Source organism: Calidris pugnax, unplaced genomic scaffold (genome assembly GCF_001431845.1).
Source record: "Calidris pugnax isolate Ruff unplaced genomic scaffold, ASM143184v1 scaffold211, whole genome shotgun sequence".
Lineage (NCBI taxonomy): Eukaryota > Metazoa > Chordata > Aves > Charadriiformes > Scolopacidae > Calidris > Calidris pugnax.
The window spans coordinates 2,539,953-2,565,617 of NW_015091083.1; the positions used below are offsets into that span (position 1 = coordinate 2,539,953).

At 39.0% G+C, this 25,665-nt stretch overlaps 1 protein-coding gene across 2 annotated transcripts in view; it reads left to right on the forward strand.

Annotated features, from left to right (window-relative positions):
- Positions 1-25,665, forward strand: part of SLC24A4 (solute carrier family 24 (sodium/potassium/calcium exchanger), member 4) — a 92,196-nt gene that overhangs the window by 46,477 nt on the left and 20,054 nt on the right. The window contains exons 3-12 of one of the 2 annotated variants that reach the window (XM_014957681.1): positions 6,342-6,418; positions 7,602-7,676; positions 9,724-9,808; positions 11,813-11,916; positions 12,601-12,675; positions 13,661-13,686; positions 14,404-14,457; positions 15,538-15,677; positions 20,498-20,667; positions 21,617-21,761. In XM_014957681.1, the coding sequence (XP_014813167.1) occupies positions 6,342-6,418; positions 7,602-7,676; positions 9,724-9,808; positions 11,813-11,916; positions 12,601-12,675; positions 13,661-13,686; positions 14,404-14,457; positions 15,538-15,677; positions 20,498-20,667; positions 21,617-21,761 (951 nt within the window). The remainder of the gene's footprint in view (positions 1-6,341; positions 6,419-7,601; positions 7,677-9,723; positions 9,809-11,812; positions 11,917-12,600; positions 12,676-13,660; positions 13,687-14,403; positions 14,458-15,537; positions 15,678-20,497; positions 20,668-21,616; positions 21,762-25,665) is intronic. The other variant, XM_014957682.1, reaches the window with a different exon arrangement.

The window sequence follows — 25,665 nt, forward strand, 5'->3', positions numbered from 1 at the left end:
TGTTAAAATTTATTGTATCTAATTTGTGAAGTAGGGTTAAAAAGGATGACTTTTGTATGACACATTTTACATATGAGTAAACTAGTTTCACTGTGGTAAGATGAGCTTTGGTTTGACTTTGCTTCCACTGTTAACACCAGAATACCTAACTAAACCAAATCAATACTTTTCTATGAGCAAAAACGACCCAGCTCTTTTCTAAAGTACACTGTGGCTGTCACAACACTGGCAGGGCACAGCAAGGATAGGAGGAGTGTATTATGCCATTCCCCAAAAATGTCTGTTTGGCTGCACTGAGCTCACCACAGTCATTCCAGAGACTCTCACATCTTCAGCGAAGATGTGAAACGTGACAGGGGTCTCTTGACATCAATAGTAAAGAATATAGGAGGAATTTCTCCCATTGCCATTAGGTTGCTTTCAAAGTGGCTAACCTTCTTTCTGTAAAAATCTTCCCAGTGTATTGGTCTTGAAGAACAGCATGGGCCAAGACCACAGATGTTTTGAAGGCAAGGGTGGTTCTATGACATCCTTATCCCATTCATTGCAACTCAGCTCATACAGGACTCCTGCATTCAGGGAGATGTGATTGGTAGACGTGATTTTCTGATTTTCACTCAAATCTTCCCACTGATTATATTACTAAAGAATTATAAATTAGTGCAAGTTGCAGTACTGTGAAGGCTGTTGCAAGTTCAAGTCTTGGGGCACAAACTGTTGACATTTTACTGCTGACACCGGGTAATGATGCATGCATTTGCTTGCCAGGTATGAAGAAGCTCATTCCTGCAGACAGCGAGGAGTTTGCTGTCACTGAGGCACAAATACACGTGCGTGAACACAGCACCAGCCTTTAGGAAGATGAGGCTCTGCAATGTGAAAAGGGATTTGCATGTAAACAGAAATACACTGAGTGCAGAGGTGCCTAAATCTGCTTGTGGTGCTTAAACAAATGACACAAATTTGAAATATTCAAGCCGGCCTGTGAATGGGATTATAGAGGGGGTAAAAGTGGAAGTATGTGATTCTGTCTGTCCTTCTTATATCTCTGCCCTGCATGAGTCTGATGATCGACAACCCCTGACTGCCAGAGCAAAGGGGTAGGTATCACAGTCTGTGGATGTAACATGTCCTGAAGGGACAGAGGAGTGACATGCAAGCTTTAAAAGGAGGAGTGGGCTTCTGTGTACATCATGTGCCTAACCCCTGTCCTGCAGAGGCAGAACTGATGGCATGTGTCCCTTCAGCCAGCTACAGCTCCCTTCTCCCTGTGAGGAGAAATTAAAGAGTTGTAACAGGCTTGAACGCTTAGCAGGTATTAAGAGCTGGTGTGTTTGTTGCCTCTCTGAGTAAATCAACTGCTGATAAGGTGAAGAAATCACATGTTGAGGCAGGTTATAAAACCACAGATCCACGTGGTTGTTGAGATGTTCTGTCAGGCTTAGGAGATTTTGAACCTTAACTTCCTTGGCAGACTGCCTGTCGCAGTATGGATAGGGCATATGGGAACAATGCTCTGATGGTACCCAGAAGTAATCCGGTAACAGCCTAAGTCCGGGCAGGTGTCACTGGGCATGCCTGGGTTACCCCGTGCCAGATCTTCACTCCAGAGCCATGCAGACAGCTTAAGCTGTGCAGCTGCTATTATATTCTCTTCCGAGGCACGCTATTTGCATGCCTCGTGTAGCTATTTAGCCACAGACAGCTCAGCCAGTGCTTTTTATCAAAGATGAATCATCCTTTCTGTCATGGCACAATCAAGGATTTTTTTGTTGCCATCACTCAGGGGAAAAGGTGGTGGTGTCCCCTCCAAGTTGTGGCTGGATCAGCTGCTTTTGTTTCCCCACTCATTTCATGACTGAGGCGAGAATGAGCTGCAGAAGGATGACAGTTCCAATGTAAACTTGACTTTCTTGGTGCCCTCCCTTTTCCCTCAAAAAAATCTGTGCTTGATAAGATGAGCTGCAGGAGCCATGGGTTTGCAACAGTACCAGCAGGATAAATATTTCTGTATTTCTCGCTGATTTTAAGATGATTGGTATATATTGCCCTCCTTTTCTTGGCAAAGGTTAGCCCCGTTAGATGTACTGTTCTTCGTTTCATCTTCTTCCATCTGTTCTGTCTCTTTTCAGGAGAAACTGAGGAGACGTAGCTCCCACTCGGGCTGCCAGATAGCTCTGTCTCCCATAGATGAGAAAATGTCTCTGTGTGAAGTAGAGCAGTGCCCTGCTGTGCACACACACATCAGATTGTACCATGAGGGCAGACCGAGCTTTCTCAAGCTCTGTGATAATGTCCCATCCCTCTGTCAGCTCGCACAGATGAAGGAATACTGCTGTCCCCTCAGTCAAGTGATGTTGATTCCCAGGCCTAAGCTAGGAGCCAAGGGAACCCAAACAACCTTTTCCTGAGCAACCAGATTATCCTAGCAGTAGGTAAAGAAAAACAAATATTTATTTAAAATATTAAAACCATGCTACCACGAGTAAATAAAGAACAGTGCATGTTGATAAGGTATACAGAATTTATAGATGACAATTACACAAAACCTATGATTATCTGGATATAAAGCCATAAAGACAGCAGATGCTTATACTGAAAAACTCCAAACTTTACCTTGGTGGCCATTTCCTTAAGGAAGAAATCTTACTTACCAGACCCATGCTTCTTTTCCATGACTTTTAAAGAAGATTTTGTAGTGTGTGTATGTGAGAAGCATGGCATGAGTTCTGTGTAGAGAGGAGCATTATCTTTGAGAGAAGCTGTCTTCATATTAATTCATTTAAAATTACCTCTGTGAGGCAAGCAGACATTTAATATAAGTAGTTATTTATTACAAATAGTACATCACCAGACTACATATGAAACAAGATGGTTTGCAGGGAAGCTGCTTTGTTTTTGCTTGGTGATCAGATGCCTACCTTTTATCTTCTGGTCTTCTGATTTCCTATTTAGTGTTAACTTTGAATAAGTAAAGTTCCATTAGAAAGTGATTTTTTTCAAGCTTCTTGAAACTTCGTTTTATACTGACTTAAGCATTTTTAATATTATACTGTGAAATATTTTACCATCAGCTGAATGAGATTACCAGGTTGGTAATGTCTTTCCAGATGACACATCCATTTTGCCAAGTTATGGGGTAGGGGGCATGTTCCCTCAGCTCTACGGTGGCAGTAAGAGGCATGGTGCCTCTGGCACAAGCACCTGTGATGGGAGCTGGGAACCTTCGCTTCAGGGCATGTGAAAAGATGTACCTCATGTGCAGGGTCACATTGTCACTGCTACAGACTCAGGCAGGGCTCTGGTCTTGGCTCTCCTAATGCCTTGCTGGAATATGTGTATTCTCACAGCCATGGCTTGGATGGAGGAGACAGAGGGCAAATTGGGGATGCGATAAGAAAAACAGTGTATGCATTCTGAGTGCATCCATGTGGGCATGATATTTTAGCCAGAAGAGCTGGCTAAAATGCAAGAACAACCATATTGCATAAGATGCCAGCAGCTGTACCTCTGGGTCTTTTCTTCCAAAGAAGTCTCCTTAGTGCTTTTTTAGTTATTAATCATTTTAGTTAATGTTAATTGTTAAAGGGGATAATTTATTTGAAACCACACGCTTTGGATGCTGATTTTTTTGTCATACCTTATTTCATGTGCTAGGGAATAACTCCTCTGAGAAATTCTGTGTTTGGCAGCTAGCATAGCTGACGGAGTTCTTAAATTTGTTGGTAATCCAGTGTTATTGCAGAAGTGTATTCCTCCCTGATTGCTAAATGGGGGGAATAATTACTGTATTTTACTATATTACGTATTACTATGTTACTATATATAGCAATATATTACTACAGGGAACATGCTTGGCTGTTACATGCTATAAGGTTCTGTTGGCATCTTAAAAGGTTTATCTGTAGATAAAAGCATTGCAGATTGCTGTGTCTTGACCAGCAGTTTGTGGATTATCCTGCACAATGGCAGCTCTAAATGCAGTGTGTCTCAGAACTGCAGTGCAACCAGTTTCTGTGTATTTCCACTGTCCTTTTGCTTCTTTGGGGATAACAGTGACAAATACCAAACATGAAAGGAAGATGTTTTATTCACATATTTTGATTTTAAAAGTATTTGAGTTTCTTTGACTCAATAGGCAAATATCTTTTATTTACGGTGTGTTTTGCGTTTGTATAGCAGTGCTTTTTCCTCTGCTCGTTTGGTAAGGTCTCAAATCTCTTCACAGTGCAAATCACGGCCCTTGAAGACCGTGGGGTTCTGTAGCAAGACAGAGCCACTTTCTTGAAGCTAGTCCTGCTACACACTGCTGTGCTGATGGTCTTTAGGCACTGAAGTACTCTGCATACCCCTGAATGGTGTTCCGTTACTCAATGAGCGATTGGGAATTATTGTGCTATTGTGCTGATGCATTTGTGTATTTATATCCACTATTGCTTTCACTTTTCCTGGTGATGACAGAAGGAGGACTGGGAATAGAGTCTAGGCATAGGAAATCACACTCAGGAGTACCTAAGCAAAATTTAGTCTAGATTTATATAGTTTTTGTTGTCTGAGATAGAAAAGAAAAGATGCACCTATACCTTGGGAAAACTCTATTCAACATACCAAGCGCCGATATTGGTTCCAGTCAGAATACGACAGTAAGAACAGGTCTTATTGAAAAGCCTAATGAAAATCAATAAAGGAATTGCAGCCAGTCATTGTTGATGAACTTTTACTTTATGTTAAATATTTTATAGATTGTTAATAGTTTTAAACAAAACTGTAGTGGCTTTCAAATACTAGGTTGGAGGACTTAAAGATATTTCATAAAATGGTAGCTTTGACTTTTGGAAGGAAGGTATGATTTATGTATATAACGTTTTAAACACTGACTGCTGCCAGTGTATTAATTAAAAAATAATACATTTATGGTAGTGGGCACTAAAGCAAAAACAGAGCTATGGGATCTTCAGCTTTGCATGGAGACACTGTTCAGGGTTTTGTCATGCTAGACATAAGCAAAATATATAGATGTAGAGAAGAGACATTTTTGTATTTATATAAAATTCAAAGACTGAGGAGATGAGAAGTCATTCAGGTCTTTAAAAGTAGGTTATCCTCTCACTGCAGCTAAGATTTTCAAGTGTGTTTGGTGATTACAGGTAGTGTAAATTTAAGATACTCTAAAAAGTATAATCTTCAAAGAGTTACTGTGCAACATTTCCTGAAAATGAGGCTAGTTTAAAGTGCTGAAGATTAGTAACTACATCAACCATACTTCAAATTCTTGGTTTCTATGTTCATGGTTATTGTTTGCAGAATTAGACTGAGAAATTGAGAAAATATGCTATTGACATTGAAAATGGAACAGCATAAATATAATATGTTGTCCTTTTAAGCATTTCTTTATACTGACAGACTTGAATATGGGGAAGATGATCATATATTCCCTCTGTTTCCTTCCCCTAGTTTCAATATATTATTTTAAGTTCATAAGAACCTCTGGAGCTTGTCTTGTCAACCTACATCTACAACTCCTTGTGGAAAAGAGCATCTCTTTCTGAATAATAATTTAACGTCTTCAGTGCATTTGACTTCCAGTGGCTGAAATTGTCACCCCTAAATTTCCCAGGCTCCTGTCTGAGGCGCTATAGATCTCTATCCCTGCCTGTCTTGTCAATCTGGATGGGTTTTATCTCATATTTTTCTTCTGGCCTTCGATTTAGTTGCTGTCTTTGCCTCTACCATCTGGAAACTTTTCTTCACTCGGTTGCCTTTGTTGAACTTTGTTGAACACAGCTTCAGTGTCACCCAGAAATAATCCCAAAACTCATGTCTTTGCACATTTCTGTCGTCCACCTACCATTTCTATCTCATTCCTTCCTTCGCCAGATTTAGATAGTGCACGTTCTCCAGAAAGTACTTGGAATAACTTTAATCTTTGAAATTATTTGCAAGACTGTGGAGCACTATAAAAGTTTGTGGTTAAGAACTGGATGGAAGGTTACAACCATTGCATAATTTTTCAGGCAAGACACACTTAAAGCCAGGAATATTGTCACTTTGGAAGTATATTTAGAGACACAGAGGAGGTGATAGTAAAAATAAGGCATTAAGAATGCATTAATACAGTGGCGATTGGTTTAAGTCACTGGAATGGTGATAATAACAGCTAAGTATCAGTTCTCTGTTTTTTCTACAGAGCAGAAAAGGGATCGAGGTGGCAAGTTATCATGTATAAATTGGAAGATACAGTCATGTTTTGTCATGTATTTCTACAGATGCATTCTTATTTTTCAGTCTGCCATTTATAGATGCTGTAATTTAAAAAAAATAAATGTATATTTCTCTTTCAGCCATTAATGAATTTCCTGAAGATGTATTTACAAATAAAGAACGGCAGCAAGGAGGAGTTCTGCTTCATATCATTGCCGTAAGTTTTCCTCTACTGCACTTCATTTTTCTTTTCTCTGTAACTTTCCTTTTATTTGTCTTGTAAGAAGTTAATCACCTACTGCCTTACTAAATAGAGCTCAGTGTATATCAACATGTTTGTAACAATTTGATTTCAGTATTTCTAGTATGTCTATACAGGTACAAATGCTCACAAGGTAACATCTTAGGGACATGGTTTAGTGGTGGACTTGGTTAACAGTTCAACTCAATGATCTGAAGGGTCTTTTCCAACCCAAATTATTCCATTACTCTGTGATTTATTTAAGAAAATGATGCAAGTCTGAATTTGCAGTGCTTATGCATTCATCCTCCTCGAGATAAAATCCTGGCCACATGGATTATAGACTTGTATTTGTTTCTATTTCATCTTCTATAAACAGGATTTGGGATACCTTTGTTGATGACATCAAGCATGATGTAAAAGATTCTTAATTCTTTTTCTTTCCTATTGTGCCTCTATGCAAAAGATGCAATTGTAATTAAAAAAAACTGAAGAAATAAGAAAACGTCATGGGAGTTTTGTATTTTATTGTATAAAAAAACAAAACAAGGGAGGTCTATGAGCTTCAGTTTTCGATTCCCAGCTTAGGGAAAGTAAAGAGGAGTTGTGTTTGATTGACAAGAGCAGGACGAGGCCCAATGCATGAGCACAGCACATAAAGACACATAAGAGAGTGGGAGAATCACATGCAGGGAACTGGCATCACTCCTGAGAGGTTTGGTGCAGTGAGCCATGGTCAGGGTCTACTTATTTCCAGGTGTGATTATTTTCTTGAGTGTTGTTAATCAACATGGGGTTACTTTCTGTTTAATTACTTGGTTGAATAATTAATTGAAATGATAGATGGTGATGATGTATTTGTAAGCCTTACCCATTACTTTATTTTATATGAAGTCTGTTGTGGTACCCTTTTCTGTCAAACTGTGGTTCTGTCAAACTATTGTAGGGTCTGGCAAACATTTTTGTCCTAAACTTAATCTTACATTCAAGAATCTTGATTTTATGCCATAAATTGATCAGCAGAGGAATTTTTATTTGGAATGGAGTAAAAAATGAAGCTATATATTTCCACTAATCTGAATAAATATAGTATTATCTTCTTTGCTCTTTTAATGTACAGGAAAAATCTGAAGTATTTCCTGAATTATTTTCTTTACAGGCTCTTTATATGTTCTATGCTTTGGCTATAGTATGTGATGACTTCTTTGTTCCATCCTTAGAGAAAATCTGTGAGGTATGTTAAAGACCTTTATTCCTCCTTTGAAAATTTATTTAGAGAATATTATAAAATCAAATATTTTGTGCCATGGTTGTTTGGAGTTCATTCCTGTCAACTTTTTGGCCTCAGTCCTTTTAAAATTATTTGAGCTTTCCAACCGAAAATGAACCTATGACTTTGACACATTGGCCCCGCTGGTGACACTCAAGGAGAAAAAATGAAAGATGATGAGATCAGATGGCAAAAATCCACTCTTAAATACCTGAAGCATGTAGCTAGGATGGAAATAACATATGGATGAGTTGTGTTTATTATGGTACTGCTGGTTTTAAAAGCCACTTATGAAAAGAAATCATACATAGATAAATTAATGTGTCGGCTATGTGAATTTTATTGCACATTTACCACTGTATCAGCAAGGAGAAAGCAAGCATCCCAGCATAAAGTGGAGAAAAGCGAGAAAAGGCAGAACGCACAAGAAAAGTGTGTACCTTGGTTTGATATGGAATGGGAATACCTATTTTGTATGCAAAAATTAGTAAATAAATGTAATTCCTTTACAGAATTGTTGAGAAGACTTTGCAAAATTACATGTAGGATTCGAATTGAGTTGATCAGGATAGGGTAGAATTTATACTTTGCATGTAAATGTTGTGTTAGGTTAGGCTTTGTTCAATGAATACAAACTGAATATAAAATACAAACCTGATTTTAATTCCTTTTTGAGGGCAAAACAAAAATCTCATCTCCTTTGCTTTTTAACAAAGATGTTTGACCATTTTTTGAAGAACAACTGTGGGTAGTTAAAAAGTCTATTTTCCTATGGATATATGTACAAAATTCCTATTAGTGTTACTCAGAGCTATACACTTACACTTAGCAATAGAAGAACAAGACAGGTGGCCAAAAATAGTAAAATACTCATTAGGGATCTTTCCCTTTTCACATGTTCTGTCTTCAGTATGCACCTTATACACTCTGTTTAAGTTGCACCACTTGGATTGTACCAATTAAGTTGTCACTGATCCTTCATAAAATCTTTCCCTCGTGTCATGTTCTGCTGAATATTAAAACAGCTAAGAAGAATTCAGGTAGCACACTTAAGTTTGAACTCCTGCAACTGTACGGCTGGTAATAGATCAAATGGTGCCATAAGAGCTTTGTGTTTATGTTTTGTCAAGTTCTGTAGGATGCCATTTTCATCATCTCAAAATATTGCAGGCTGCCTGAAAAATACAGGATTTCTGTGCTCGTTCTTCTCTCACTAATCGCTTTTCTATCCTTGAAAGAAAAATAAGGTACTGAAGTTGAGTCTAGGGACTCTCAAAAAGGAAAAAGCTCCTCCATAAAACCTTCTTTATAGTTCAAGAGAAAGATCTTCAGACAGTACTAAATTGATGCAGCTGACTTGTGGAGCTACACATGTTTCTGCTGGCCTGAGAACTCGGAAGTTATCTATATCCTATTAAAGCTTAAGAGACACTGTCATATAAATAGATCTGTCTATGGTACACAGGCCTCTCTGAGTCTAACTGGACTAATTTTGTCCGTGTCAGCAGCCTCACTTTTGATTAACACAGTTGTGAAGTTAAGCCAGATTCAGGCCTGCTGTTTGTAAGATTTACTCACAGAGGTTATGTTTTTCTCGTATGTATTTTTGTTTTCAAATTTTAGAAGCCTCAAGAATTGCCCTCAATTCTTGAATGAGTGTATTTAGAGTTCCAAAAGTAAATTAAGGGAAATTATTTGAGGTGTTTACAATCTTTCTGAATCTGCAGAGATGCTTTTCTCCAATCGGCTACAAGTAAGCTGCAGTTGGCTATTCAGTTACATATTAGTAGGTAATTTTATCTGATGCTTCACGGAATTAGAGAATAAACATTTTACTTGCCCTGAGTATATTTGCCTTCTCAAAAGGCAGTGTCTAATTTTCTATCCTAGTGACTGTTCATCCTTTAAGAGCACTGTGGCCAGAAAATGAAGAAATTCTATCTTTGAAACTGTAAGACTGTGCAATGTAAATACAGTAGCAGTGCTGAAATTACCAATGCTTTTCTTTCAGAAACTACATTTGAGTGAAGATGTTGCTGGAGCCACATTCATGGCAGCAGGGAGCTCCACTCCAGAACTGTTTGCATCTGTTATAGGTACGGAGCCCACACACTAGCTTTTATGAGATCTGCTGTTAAAAAATCAGCAGCAGAACAAGCAGAGGTATCCAAAAGTGCTACCATTCTTCTGTCAATTTATAATCAGCAATTGCAGCTGTCAGCTAGTCTGTGGCTCATGGTATAATTAACTACTCAAAATATCTCATGAAACTGTGAATCTCCTCTCAAAACAGAGAGGAATGGCTGATTCTGAATATAGGAAGTAAAAGAAGAGTTTTATTGCAGTCCCCTGAGAGAGAATTTGAGATATTTTGTGCCTCTTTGGCTTCTTTCTTCACAAATAGAGAGGGAATTAATTTTAGCAAGGAAGTAGGAGAACAGGGAACATGGGAAAAGAACAAGTTAATGTATGGATAAGTCAGATCTGTTAAAGCCAGAAGGACATGTTGTACATTACTTCCAGAATTATTTGATGTAATCTCTGAAATATTAAAGATTATTGTTGTGGAGAGGAGCTCTAAATGGCAAAAGCAGTACCTATTAAGAGAAGGAAGGACACAGGATTACCCTAATAGAGAAGGAGGAAAGCTGCAAATGTCATAGAATAAGACAACCTTAGAATAGTTTGAGTGGGAGGGGACCTTTAAAGGCCATCTAGTCCAATGTCCGTTCCATGAGCAGGGACATCTTCAACTAGATCAGGTTGCTCAGAGCCCTGTCCAACCTGACCGGGAATGTTTCCAGGGATGGGGCATCTACCACCTCTCTGGGCAACCTGGGCCAGTGTTTTACCACGTCCGTTGTAAAAAATTTCTTCCTTCTATATAGTCTAAATCTTCCCTGTTTAGTTTAAAGCCATTACCCCTATTTCAACAGGACCTGCTAAAAATTTGTCCCCATCTTTCTTATAAGCCCCCTTTAAATATTGAAAGGCCACGATAAAGTCATGCAGGAGCCTTGTCTTCTCCATTCTGAATAAGGCCAACTCTCTCAGCCTGCCTTCATAAGAGAGGTGCTCCAGCCCTCTGATCATCTATGTAGTCCTCCTCTGAACACCCACTCCAACAGGTCTTTCCTGTGCTGAGGGCCCCAGATGGGATCTCACAAGAGTGGAGAATCACCTCCCTTGACCAGCTGCCATGCATCTTTTGATGCAGCCCAGGATGCGGTCTTTAGTGAAGCCTTAGTGGCTTTCTGTTACTATCCCAACTGACATTTTTACAGACTTTAGGGAAATACGGTCTAAAGGAATGCACTATGGACCTCATGTCCAACTTATTAAAAAACAGCGAGTGTAAGCCTTTAAAGGCTCCCTTTAGTGGAAGATTTGAAGTACAAGTAGATACGGCTCTGTTGTGCGTTCACGTTGCCTTTGGTTCTGCCTCAGCACTGAAGATTACATTAGATAAATCCCTAGAGGTCCACTCCAGCCATTAATTTTTGTCATTCTTACACAGTTATGTTACAGCTAGATCTGAGGCATAGGTGGGTTCAGTACTAAGGGAAATCTGAAGGTTGGTACTGGAACAGGTTAATTCTGAATCCTGTTGTCTGTTTGAGTCAGAAGGTGCATATTACTGTACTTGAGGGAAGAAACTCTTATCCCATGAGACATTGCAAGGAAGAACACACTAAATATTAAATACCTGGGAGAAAGGTTTCTGTGCTTTATTATACTGTTTGAAATAAATTCCAGGCTCCTGATGTGACTGGAGATGTTTTATACTCATTTCAATGGATTTCTGCACTACTAACAACCAAGCTGTGAAATACAGGACTTACTGTTGAACTAACTAGCTAAAAAAAAAATTGCTTTTAATAAAAAATATGCATGTAGATTTGTTAAGCCAAAAATGGGGAGCTGCTAGCTACACCAAAACCACAAAATATTGCATAGAGAAGTGAACATTTATTACAAAACATGTTTTGGTTAAACTTTCAAACAATCTCTTTTTCTCAGGTAGTACATATTTTAAGTAATTGCCTGTGACCTAAAATGAAATGACAGAGATAATAATACATGTTTTTCTCCCTCTGCAGGTGTATTTATCACTCATGGAGATGTAGGAGTAGGGACCATTGTCGGTTCAGCAGTTTTCAACATCCTCTGCATTGTTGGTGTCTGTGGAATTTTTGCAGGACAGGTTAGTAAGATACTTATCTTTATGGAGTTCAATTGCTTACAATTTTGGGGTTTCCATGAGCAAATATTAAAAAAAAAAAAAGAGTATTATTAAAGAAACAAAAACAACTGGCATTGTGAACAATGACAAATGTTGGAAAGAATTTACAAATGCTTTACAAATAGCAAATGTTTCCAAAAAGTTCGTCTGTAGTTTCAACACTCTGAACATGTAGCATACAAAGGAAACTAGTTCCTTCCTCTTCATACAGTACTGTGTATTCCTGATACTGATGGCCAACAAAGAATTTTGGACACAAGCATGAAATTTATTCCACTCAGTAGAGGATTAGAATGTGTATTATGTTTCTTCAGGTATTAAGTCCAATATATCCACAAATATAATGAAGTGGGAATCATTTGCTTTACAGTTGAAATTATGACCAATTAAAATAGCATTAGTAAAAAATCTGTTTTATTAATGGAGGTTCTATATGTTTTTTAATACTGGTGGTTAATATAGATCCATTGTCTAACAGAGGAATGTGCCTTCCTGTTAGCATAAAACTGAAATTAGTTCCAGAATCATTGCTAATAATAGCTAATAGTAATTCTGCTCACGCACCTACGTGGTTGCAAGATAAAGGCCTTTGTTTGATCTTGAAAATTACATATTTTTGTTGACTGAAGGTGTGATATTTTTCAGGTTGTTTGTCTCACCCAGTGGGCTGTGTTCCGCGACTCTGTGTACTACACGTTATCTGTGATCATACTTATTGTTGTAAGTAGTGCTTTTACCAATTAATGTACTTCCATTGCTTGAATTTTTGGAGGACCAGCCTGCTAACTGTTTTATATACTGATAAACAATTATTTTCCTAGCTAGTTCCAGTGACATCTGGAAGTGAGAGCTCAGGTCCACAGTATGGTCCAAATATGAAAACTTCCTACAGCCCCACAGAGCATGTGTCCATCATGTCCACCAATGTCCATTCGTATTGTTCCTGCAGTCTGTAAAGGTCTGCAGGCTGCCCTTGCACAGTGCAGATAGCACTCTCTGCTGATCTGGGGGACTGCACATTGTGGAGATGAAAAATTCTCAGCTGCACCTCTGTTTTAAGCAGGGAAGGTGGCTGTTCCTTGCTTCTATGCAGTAATTTTATTTCACAGATTCTGGGTAAACTTATCTAAATAGAGCATGGGTGAGATACCACTAAAGCAGTGTAAAGCACTGTAGTTCCTGAATGTGTGTTTACTGTGTCTAGTGGCAAGGAGAGGAAGAATCCGCTTTGTTTTGTAATAAATATGGATCATTTAGTACAGGAGTTACATAGGATTGAGTAAAATGTATATAACCACTTGGCCTAAGAGCAGAAGTGAAATGGCTGCCTTTTCTGCTGAGACTAGTCTAGCTGTTAAAAGGACTCAGAGTTTGGTCTTTTCAGAATAGGTGAATTTGCTGTCATTTACACAGCACAGCGTGTGGGTACATGTGTGCATCTCTGTCTGCCTTTCACGTGCTCACACTGTTTTACTAAATAGTAGTATAACAGTCACAGAGAGGGATCCAAGCCTTGCTCACATGGTTTGTGCTTTGTGAGGGGCACAGTCCCTACAGTGAAAGTTCTGGTTAGAAAGAGTCAAAACTTGAGTAGCTTCTGCCTAGATATGACTCACATTTATTAAATAAATTTGACTGTTTTTCAAGATAGATCAGAGAAATGATCAATTTTTGTGTTTCTTTTTTTTTTTTCTCCTTTCTTTAGTTCATATATGATGAGAAAATAGAGTGGTAAGTTGTGTAAATTATTCCCTGCAGTCCTGTATTTGCCATGAGAATGATCAGTAAATAGAGTTGCAGTGTAATTAGCTTTCATTCATACATACTGTGAGGATGAGCTGGATTTGACACCTAGGAAATCTTATGTATTTTCTTTGGAGATGTTTTTTATGATGATCAGAGTAAACTAAAAGAAAATGTAAGAACTTGGAAACATTAATGAAGTAAATAGGCTATTATGTAAGGCCTGTAGACTCACATGTGCAGAGAGGGTACCCTGAGTTCTGGCTACCAAAGTTCTGGTTCTGGGTACCAAAGATTCTGGCTGTTAACATTTATGGGGGTGCTAGGTGTCACAAAGAAAAGCCCAAGGTGGAATCCCAGTGGAATATGATAAACATCTTCTAAAAGAGTCCTCTTGGAGTGCCTGGGCTGTGCTTCAGCACTGAAATGACAAAAAGCCTTGGTGTTATCCTCAGAGGGTAGCTATGGTTTCAGTCTGCATAGCACAATTCTGAAATATATGCATTACATTTTATTTGTATGTTTATTGGAACATGAGAGTCTGCTTCCCCCCCATTCTGCTAAGACACCATCTAATCTTAATGATGTGAATCCTGTGTACACAAATGTGACTTGTACTAGACATTTAAAGCACAATCCTTCATAAAACTTGTAAATCATGTGGCTGTTTGAATGGCCTTTTAATACTCTTTTTTTCTCTTTGAGGTGGGAAAGCCTTGTACTCATCATTATGTATTCATTCTACATACTTATCATGAAGTAAGTGCTATTTTCCTCTATATGACCTTTAGGTGTTAATTGACCATCATTCTTTTGGTGTGTTTTTGTCCCTGGCCTTCCTGTGGGCCAATTCCTGGGACAATATTCCCAGTCATGTTTCTGTGTAAGATCCCTTGCTTTTTTATGCTTACTCAGTTTTGCTCTAGCTTTGGGCTCAGTCAGCAGCAAATATTTTCATGCGCCCTTTTCATAGTGCACCAAGGTAAAGTAGATTTCAGAAATAGTGGAAAGAAAATATCATTTATAAAGATATATGAGAAAGCCCACTGTGTGCTCTGGATTGTAAGCACACAGCCTGTCAGTTATTGCACGTTTTGTAATCTCTGGAGAACAAAGTCAAGTAACATTAGACAGACTACTAGGCATGTATTAATCTTCAGACCATCTCATACCAGACTGTGTACTGATGTTCTCCTTCTGTAGTGTCACTGCCACTGCCAGGAGAGTCAGAGGTCCAGCTTTTACTGCTGGGGTCTGTGTGTCCACCCTTCTAATGCAAGTTGCTTAGACTTATCCCTTGGTGCCCTCCCCTCACAAATCACCTTTTTGGGAACTTCAGCCTCCCTTTTCTCCTACATCAGGTCTTAGGAGAGTTCATCAACAGCCCTCTTAGATCGCACCCTAGTGCAAAAATAGATGCATTCTTTCTTTAGAAGGGTATGGTCAGCAGTTCCAGAAATGCTCAAGCATCTGCCATGGGGAACACAGTACTGAGAAAAACAGTGAGGTGACTTGCAAGCTGATGCAGGAGGAAAGAAGCCATTTTATAGGGAAAATCCTGGCTCCAAAATCCACAGTTCTGATGTTCTGCCTTCATTTAAATCTGCTCTAGTGTCTGTTTGCAATTTGCTGTATCTCATGAGAGATAGATGCAGCCCTTGCTTTCCTATCAGCTTGCCACTGAATTGGATAGTCCTTTCTCTTGACATCCTATTAGTTGTCAGAGAACATGCATCTAGGCTTTATTGTTTGCTAGCATAAGTTGTTCTCAGACGTTTAAAAGTTTGATGAGGAAATGCAACAGTCCAACCTTCTCAGACCTTTCCTTTGCACTTTCAGGTACAACGCGAGGATGCAAAATTTCTTCAGCCTTAAAAGCAAGAATGTTGGAAATGGTGACACAGTCAATGAGCTGGAAGATGGTAATAAATGTTATACCTCTAGTTGTGATGACCCATCCATTCCATTACTATGCAAAGGTAAGGCTGAGCAGACAGGACGTGGAAAAAGAAGTAGTTCACAGGTTATCCTTTTTATTTCTTTAATGTGATCAAAACAGTGTTACTGTTTAATCATAAGCAGGAATTTTTATTGCGTTAACTTGACAGTTCAGCAGTCAGACTGCCAGGTGAAAAAAAACCCACAACGGGCAAATTTTTTTTTGTTTATATACTGAAAAGAAGCTGCTTTGCACATTGGCAGTTTTGCTTCCTTTTGATCTCCCGTTCAGTGATGAACTACAACACTGTGAAAGAAACATATGGTTTTTTTCCCAGGAAGAAGGTAATTTTCACTTCAAAAATTAGATTGGAACTAGAAGCTGAGGCTTGGGTGTTGAAGGAAAGGCCGTGGGCAGATCAGTGGGCAAGAGGGATGATGTGTTGAGTTCAGATCCCCAGAAGACTGGCTTTCACGTGCCTAAATAGCTCTGCATACTTTGTCACACACTTACGTAAAATCGAGAATTGCAGAGAGTTTTCTGTCTGTGCCTTTGTCACAAAGGGGAAGAAGATGATACCCAGCTTCTGGTACTAAAGGTAGGCAAATGTACCTGGATAGTTTCGGCTTTTTTGTAAGCCTGTTTTTATCATTGTCTTATCCTCTTCTCTTCCATTCTCTCTTTCCTCTGTAGAGGAAAATCTTTCCTACCTTCAAAGCACAAACTTATAATTTAGAGAGCTCTTGGGCTGCTCTTCATGAGTGAGGTCTCTTGGCTTTGTTATTTGCAAAGATCTCCCATTCTTGAAGACGGAGCTCAGCAGTAATGTAGGTAGCATTCAGAAAGGTCCTCATGTAATGAAAAATAGTGGCAAACAGGAATTTACAGCAGACTCACAGAAGCCCACTCTTTTCTGCTTTTAGTGCTTAGGCTGGGATCTCTTCAAGGTAGGTACTGTCACTTACTACAGGTTTATGCAGTGGCAGCACACTGATGCTCTGTTCTTAGATATGGTGTTTAGACATAGTTTAATAGAGATTTAAAATTACTTCTCATAAGACATTGTAACATAATTAAATTTGAAATAATTTGATGTCGTTTGACAGTGAATTTTTGCCAACATTGGCTATGATATAGTGAGGTCTGTCACTTGGATGTGGAGATATGTACATTCAAGGTTTAGAGGATACCTCCTAGGGTGGTTGTTACTTATGTATTCAAGTGGGGACACAGAAACGGGTGATCCAGTGAAAGAACACAAATGTTAGAGGTTTTTACTTCCAAGGCATTTGTTTGGGTTCTGATGTCATCTCCCTGCATGCTCTCCTCTCTAGCCACTGTGTGGTAAAGGGATGAGAGCACAGAGTGGTTGCCTTTCCACCTATTTCTTTCTCAGGAAATGTGAAGATTATTTAATGCTTATGAAGAACATGCAGATCTTTTAGGAAAAGGAGCAAGAAAGCTAATAAAAACCTGGAGTCATGAGATCGGTGTCTCCGCTGGCAACTGTCCACAGTATATTTTTTTTTCCTCTAATTTCCCTCAAAGATGCCCTGAGACTGCAGCTTCAGTCAGATTCTCTTTGCCTTCTCCAGCACCCATTACACAAATACATGCTGCATTGGAGGGACCAATCTTCAAAGTGTGAGAGTGTAGATACTATCACAGGCAAACCTACCTGGGGTCAGAGAGGAGACAAAAGATTAAGGAGATGACAGGTTTTGAAGTGAACGGTGGGGGAGGAGGATGGCAGTGTTAGCCTAACTGCTTTGTAGATGAGTGCTTTATGTGTCAAGAAGCTGTCCTAGAAAGCCATCACATGGCTGCCTGTTGCATCTCCCTCCCATTGAGTCAGAATATGCCATGACCTATCAGTGACTCGTTGTTAGTTGACACTGGCTTCACAAGCTGAGCTGCACTTTCTCCAGCAGCAGCTTTCAGAAACAGGAGCAGTGGTAGTAGCATGGAAAGAAGGAGAACTGGCCTCTGCCTTACCTCCAACTAGTGGTTAGCAAGTTTCAGGATCCACCAAAAAACCTCCCTTGGCTTCACCAAGGTGTAGGTCTAACCTTAATCTGATGAGGAAAGTCTGATGACATCCCAAAAAAGAACAGTTGCTTTGGGTGAGGAACTTTCTTCCTGCCAAGGATGGTTACTCTGTTGCTCAAGGTGCAGATAAAAGGGGGGTTTGTCTGCTGCACAGCTCTGTCTTACGCTTCTAAGTTTTATTACTTTTAAGAGCTTCGAATGGCACAATATAAAAGCTTCCATTACTTCCAGAGAGAAAAAGAAGAGCTTCCACCATAAGATAAATTCAATTTCAAGGGCAAGTTCTACACACACCGGTAAAGGTGAAATATTTGTACTTTGTGAATAATGCTCCTATTTTTAAAGTACAAACATGTGGCTTGCTGCCCATGGCTTTTATTATGTTGACCCAGATTTCCACCAGGTGGCATGGTTCGATTCCTGCCTAAAACCAGAAACTTGAAAAAAGTGAGTTTCTGAGGGCCTGGTCAGGAGTCAAGTAAATCAGCAAGTAGCTTTCTGTTATTTTGACAGGGTTGTTGGTGATGACCCTTCGCGGTGAGCAGGTAGTTCAGGTGGTTTGTTAAAATGAAAAGCCATTCTCAGAAGATATATTTCTAAGCAATGTCACAAAGGAGAAGTGAAAAATGCTTTTCTCTGTCTCATATTTATGAAAACCACTTCTGCGATTTTTAGATGGACCCTGTTTGTACCATATAGGGCCAAGGTATGTATGTTTATGGGCATAGGGAGTGAGACTGAAGACCTGTTAAGAAAATATAAGAGCAATGTGTTGCAGTAAGTCAAAACATCTGCAGTTAGTTATATATATATCTCAAGTGATGTATTCTACATCAGTGCAGAGTCTTTTTTGATGGTATTTAATCAAAGCTGACTATGTTTGGTCACTGTCTCAGTGCTCTTAGAAACAGCTCCAGAATAACTGCAGTGCTTCCATCTTTTTCATGACAATATAAGACAAAGAAGCTCTTTGGAGACTTCACTGGAGAAACTCACTTGAGAGCAGTTAATCTGATGAGACTGTTAAAAAGATATCTGGTCTCTTTGCCTTACCAGGATTGCTGTCAAATATTTCTTTGTCTAACTAAAATAAATGTTAAGCTACTGTGGTCGAGTCCTCTTCTGTGAGGACTGCTTCCTAGGAAGCTTGTCAGTTTATATATTCCTTCACAGAAAAACTGCTACACTCTTAACTGTAAGAGTCATTGGAATGGATGTGCTCCTGACTTGTGTCATCAGCTGCAGTACTCAGCAAGGTTAATTTGTTTTAGATGTCAGGGCAGGGGGAGGATAATTGCTCCTTTATGTTTTACCAAATGCAAAATTACTACTAGTTCTAGTCTCCATTAGAGATATTAAGCTGCAAGACAAGATTACAGAGTGGATTCTTTAAGTAGGGCATATTTCTTTGTGAAACCAAAGCTCCCTTTATGATACTTCAGGTGACCCCAGTGTACTCGCTGAAAACTTATTTTAGTGAAAGAAAGCAAGACACTCAAATGCTAAAGGATAAAAGATATGACTGTTTACTGGTGATTTACAGGCGTGCTAGGTTTTTCTTGTTGAATGGTAATAGAAGGATATATTTCTTCAACTTCAAATATGTTAGTAGATGCTTGAGACAGCAAAGCTTTTTGCATGATGTGATTTACATGCATGCATGGATCCAGTCTTCTTCCTGTAAAATATTTGAAAAATATTTCAACATGGTAACAGTGCTAAAAAATAACAATATAGATTTCTGTGTGTTTAGAACAGGTCCATTTTAATTCCTTTGTTTGAGTTGAATGTTTTCTTAGATTTCCTTTGCTTGCTGACTGGAACCATTCACTAATAATTTTCTTTCACTTCTACCTCCTAAATTCTCTTCTTCTTCTTAATGTAAGTAACTTAATGCAAAAGGGGAGTGGGAGGGTGAAGCCAAGCTAAGCAAAGCAGAAAACAAGCACTAAATAATTGTGTTGGGGTTTTTTTTCCATACATATTATTACCTGTAATAATTAATATTTATTACAGTCATATACATATTTCCTGCCCTGCTTTCTAACACCACATGGGTATGTCTCCTGTCTGCTGAGCCTTGCTTTGCTTGCTGTGTGTAGTCTGTAGTATTTGTTAAGAATGTTGGTTTGTTGTTGAGCTCTTAAAGTCCTGGCCTGTATTTGTGTTGATTCCCAGTGTAATTTTGTCTCTCTGTCTGTGTTCGTAACACGGTAGAACAAAAATCTTAATTTTGGTACAAGTTCCTTTATATTAACAAAGACTTAAAAAGACATTTGTTCTTGACAATTGTTGTGTTTCATCATTTCAAATCTTGTCGTGTTAGAGAGATTGTTAATATTCTCTGAAGGTAAAGTGAAGATTTCCAAAAGGAGTGAGTGGAACATTAGGGACTTCTGGATGTGCAGCTCCTGGATCCGATAGGGATAGGGTTGAGAGGTTTCAGGAGCGCTGTCTACACTGCCACAGTGCAAGTGTTTTTAGAGAAGGCTTACAAAATTGTAGTGTGACATAAACAAAGAAAACGGTACTACAGCATGAATGGCTGGGTAAAAACTGGTTCCACTCACCCAAGAATGGGTTGGTGGCTACCTGAGCAGAGTGAAATCCATTTTCAGCATGTGATCTATATGAAGTGCACGACTGATGAGCAGATTCACCAGGGTGCAGAAATACTACAGGGAAGTCACTTGTAAGTTCAAGCATTCAGATGAATATTACCCCTGGCTGAGCCTAAAAAGAATGAGTCTGGGTGATGGGAAGCATGGTAAGATCAGCTCCATAACTAACTCTGTCCATTGTGATCATTAGTGAAGGGGATGCAGCAGTATGGCAAAAACAGTGTTGTGATGGTGGATGAGATCATCTGCTCAAGTCCCCCCAAATACCGGTTCCCCGAAGCTGGATTACGGATTATGATTACAAACAGGTTTGGACCACGCACCAGAATGCGGATGGCAAGTCGACTCATCATTAATGAGGTATGTTCATTAACAAAACAATAAATGACTGTGAGGCAGAGGGATTGCCAAAGAGCCATGCTTATAGTGATTCTGAGTTTCCTGGTACGAGTTTTCTCTCTTCTTAATTACAGTGTCTTAACACTAGTTTCAGAATTTTTTTTGTGGTGCAGTTACTTCATTTTTCAAGGCATTTCAGAGCACTTTTTAGGAAGTTGCAACAATTTGTCATGAAAAAGAGAACATTTATTGACCCTCCATTGTCTCATCTAACAAACTAAAAATATTTATTTTTTTTGTAAAAGTAGGAAATTGCAGTTACATCTCGCATTCTCACATTCTGGGTATATATACTGACATTTAAAGCCTAGCCCTGTAATTGTTGTGCTATGTATGGAACTCTAGCAGCCTTATACATGACTGCAGTGGCAGTTATGAGCTGCATGAAAGTATATGCTTGGACAAGGGCAGCAGGGGTTAGTCTTGCTTTTAAAATTATAAGACATTTACCTCAAGGAATGGGGATGAGAAGGCAGGAAGGGAGTTGGACCTGAGTAGGAGAGATCCTGGGTAATGAGTCATTCATAAGCCAATAGTGTGGAAATGTCTTGAGTGTTACCACTAGGTTATGGTGCTACTGCTGGTTTGAGTGGGAACTGTTGAGTGAGAAGTGCTTCAGAGTAACCACGCTAATTAAAACATGGTGTGGGAGAACAGATATGACAACTTTCTCCTGGCTTGGAAGATCGTGGCTTGAAAGACTCCTGCCAGTAATTTTGAGGTGGATGGTCAACAATGGCCTGATGAATACAGGTAGGCTGCAGACAAATTTATTTGTTGCTGACTGGAAGGAAGGCTTGGTGGGAAAACATCATGGCTCATCTGACTGGGGGTGGACAGACAGCAAAACTCAAGTTTAACAAAGTGAGTATTTTCCAAACCATGGCAGTTTTTTCTTTGCACTGTGCAGCGTCAGCGGTTAATCCAATCTGCCAATGGCTCAAGCAAACCACTTCAGAATGGGAGACATGAGAATATTGAAAACGGAAACATCCCTGTGGTGAACCAAGAGGAGGAAAATGAACAGGACAATCTATCTCCCTTTTCAGTGCCGGGTAAGGCTTACTTTCCAGGTTTTTATGTAAGGAAACAGAAAATAATTAAAATGCCAAACACTGGGTTGTAAGAAAAGACAGCAGATGTGGGGAGAGCGGAGGACAGGGATTGATTTGACTGTCTGAAGGCTGGATTTGATAACGGTAAAACGGTGCTGGAGGCTACATGGCTAAAATCAGATCTCAGAGGAGTGTTTTCCAGCCATCGTGCACAATAACAGTAAAGCACTGGTTTGCCAGAGGTGGAGGGAAAGCAGGTAAGGCAGGTTTATATTAAGAACGTGTCAGACCCACACAATAAGCACTGCACTGCTAGTAATTTTGAATTAACAGTTAATAATGACCTGCTGGAAATTGCTAGGCCTGAAGCAGCAAGGTGTATAAATATATAACAACTTGATTTAGTGACTGTAGGGGAGGATGAAGAGGAAGAAAGGTTTAGGGGGAGAAAGAGTGTTTAATACATTTGACAGTGTTTAGAATGCTTAGGATAGCAGTATATAATAATATTCACCTTCTGAAATCTTTTGGAAACTCTTTGGTGAGAACAGCTATATATAACCAACCTTATTATGTTGGTGCCCTTAGCACATTGCAGGTTGACTCTCCCCCAGATGCTTTGGAGATCAGATAGCAGAGATTAGATCACCCCTCACAGACATGTAGACAGTAGTCATCTGTCACACAGTTATTACTTGGCATAAATGAGTATCACACGCAGTGAGAAAGAAGGAAGAATTTTCTGTGTGCTATATGATTCTAATTTCTTAGAGATCCCATTGCTTTATTTGCTGTCATTTTAGAAGAGGTGTTTGTGACTGAGCGAACATTGAAGCATACTACGTGAAGACCAGACAAAACCCAGTGTTTTCATATGTTACTGTACTGTGTACTCTTACAGGAGCTTCTTGCAGTCAGCAGTTACAGACTTTCATCAGGGGGAAGAGTGGAAACAAACTGATTCACTGAAGATAGGCCCATTAGATGGGCTCCTGATAATCAATGAGATAATGACAAAAACCTGTTTTTATTGCATGGTGAAATAAGTTGGATCCAAGTCAGCAATATACTTGTGCACATGAACATGTTGTTAACAATAATAATAATAATAATATCAATAACAGTAATAAAAAATCTTGTTTCCAACACGTGCATTGAATCCTGCATTGTTAGATGGTTTGGGGAGATATTTTTGTTCTGTAGAAGTTTTTTAACTTAGTTGTTTTTGATGAAGTCTTGGATTCAAGTTTTAATTGGGGCAGTGCAATCATGCATTTCTCTTGTGTGCCAGGACAATGCAGAAAACTTGAAATGGGGAAAATATTACCTGGAAACCAGTTGTCATATTTGGATTTGTTCAAGACTCAGACAACTTCTTTACAAATAAAAAATAGATTTTGGAGTAGAGCTTCCTAAGTGTGTGACCTTCACGATAGACAAAATGCTTTGTACTAAGGAGGGAGTTACTAGTTGTGCTATCGGCCTTTTTTAAATGCAGTTTTTCTGCATTTTTGAGAATGTCTTTAAAGATAATTGAGGTGTAACAGGCCAAATTGAAACCACTGATGATATGGTTCATACTGAAATGGAGCAAAAGTTCAACATAGATTCAGAAGAGTTTGCGCAAAAGTGGTAAAGTGATTGTTTAAAATCCTCATCATTATCTTCAGGTTTTTTTACTCTGTTGTCTGGAGATGCTTATCTGTTGGTTGGATTGTCGTTGCTCAACTCATGTATTCTGAGGGAAAATACTTCTATTTTTCCTTTCAGAAATACTACTTAATAACTTTGGAGAAAACGTAAAGAACCAGCATCGTGCTTTGTTGGTGTTTAAGTACCGTGGCACAATCAGAAGCCTAAAAAAGTCCTGACATTTAAAACTGGCTTTAGGCAAAAGGTAGCTTGCAGACAGTTTCCCAGAATCCCCTCTGCTTTACTTTTGATATATTTTCAGGCTAGGAATAAGGCACATACATTTTCTAAAGATCAGAAGTTCATGTATTCTTTCAGTACTATAAAGAGCTTTGTGAAGAATAGGCTTTCACTTTTCAATAGGACTTTCCAAGTCAACTGCTTACCGTGTGCTAAGTAGAAAATTCATTCTGGTATTTTAAGAGCTCCAACAGAAATGGCTATGAATTGGCCCAGGCCTGTTTTTTCTGCTGTTCTGTAGTCACCTTTTTTAGCCTAGTTTCAGGTTTGACTTTCCTCCTTCAAAATGTGTATTCTAGATCCTTTTGCAAGTACAAGGTTTTTCTGAAACAGAAATAAATGTAAGTGAAGTTTAAAGCACTACATCATCTTTGAGTGATTCCCCGTAATCATTTGCCATCTGTAAGTTATGCTTATTTTTTCTTATATTCTCTGTCAGTGGCAGTGCTCAGCAATAAATGTAGGGCTTTATTTAGCACACGGAAATAGAAAAAAAAAAAAAGTTACATGAAAACAGTCTCAAACTAGAGCATCCAGCCTATAGCCCGTATGTCAGACATCCAGAGAGATTCACCCCCAGGGTGTGGATCAGGCCCATCTTGAAACAGGAGGCAACACAGAGTTTTATGGAAACTACACATGGTATCATACAAACCAGCCTTTGCCTTCGGTTTTTGTGTTAGAAGAAACATTCTCTTGAAAAGAGGATTTTCTTTCTTGACCTAACCTTTAGGTCATGATGATTATCATCCAAGAGAAAGGCTTATTTGATGCTTTACAATTTGATTACTCTACAGTTGTTTGAAAACAGTCTTAAACTTTAAAAACACCCAAACCAGATCAGAATAAAGCAGGATGAAACTGAGAAGGCATATGTTGACAACAAAATGATGTGTAAAACCCTTGTATAGCTCAGTAGTCTTTTAGAGCCCAGACTCAGAAAAGCATTTTTGTGCAGCTCTTAATGGATGCTTAAATCTCATTTGCTGTCACATGTCCGGGATCCTTTAAAATACTCAGTGTTCTCAGCTCCTGCTGGTTTCACAGAAATGAAGAACTCCTTCTCTTACAGGATTGGACCATGGATGCTTTATGTAAGTCGTGATGGGTGTTAGCTAAAATAGGAATAATAATTCCCAGAGCTAAAATGGGATAGCAATAAAGGAGATTATCAGTCCTTCCCTTTTTTTTGTATGGATCCAAAATACAAACACAACATGTAGCATACAAGTGAAAAGGAATTAACAGTATCTACTAAAATAATAAAATAATGTGTGTACTTGGTCAAATCTAATGTTTGTCTCACCCAATAACTCCAACCATGACTTCATGAAGAAGCCTGGGGAAGAATGAGACAGAACAAGTTGGCCTTCAACTATTTTCAGCTCAAGGAACTTCCTGGACTGGGTGTAATGTCTGAGTATTTAAAAGTCCATAATCTATTTCTTCTTCATTAACCTGTGTAATTCTCATTTAATCTTTGCAATCATTTAATGCTTGCATCATCCTTTGGGAAGGAGTTTCACGGTTGTGTGAAGAATCATCTCCTTTTACTTGCTTTGAACATGTCTCCTAGTAGCTTCATTTAATGCTCTAGTGGGAGGTGTGGCGGGGGGGTGGAACTAGGTGATCTTTAAGGTCCCTTCCAACTCTAACCATTCTATGATTCTATGTCTTCTTTTACTGGGAAACACAGTGAACAAATCAAACCCCATGTACTTTACTTGGACACTCAGGATGCTGTAGCTTTTTATTATATTCCTTATGGAGTTGTATGTCCTCAAGGTTGAACTAGAGACAGAAGAGCATTGCATGTGGAAGTCCCTGTAGTTTCTGTCTCTGCAGACACTGATGCACAGAGTTCTTATAACTTCTCTGCAGTGCCCCTATATTCCCTCAGTGCTCCTTTCTACTTTGATCACCAGTAGCCACAGCAGACTTCCTCTTCCTAATGTATTTGAAGTAAGATTTG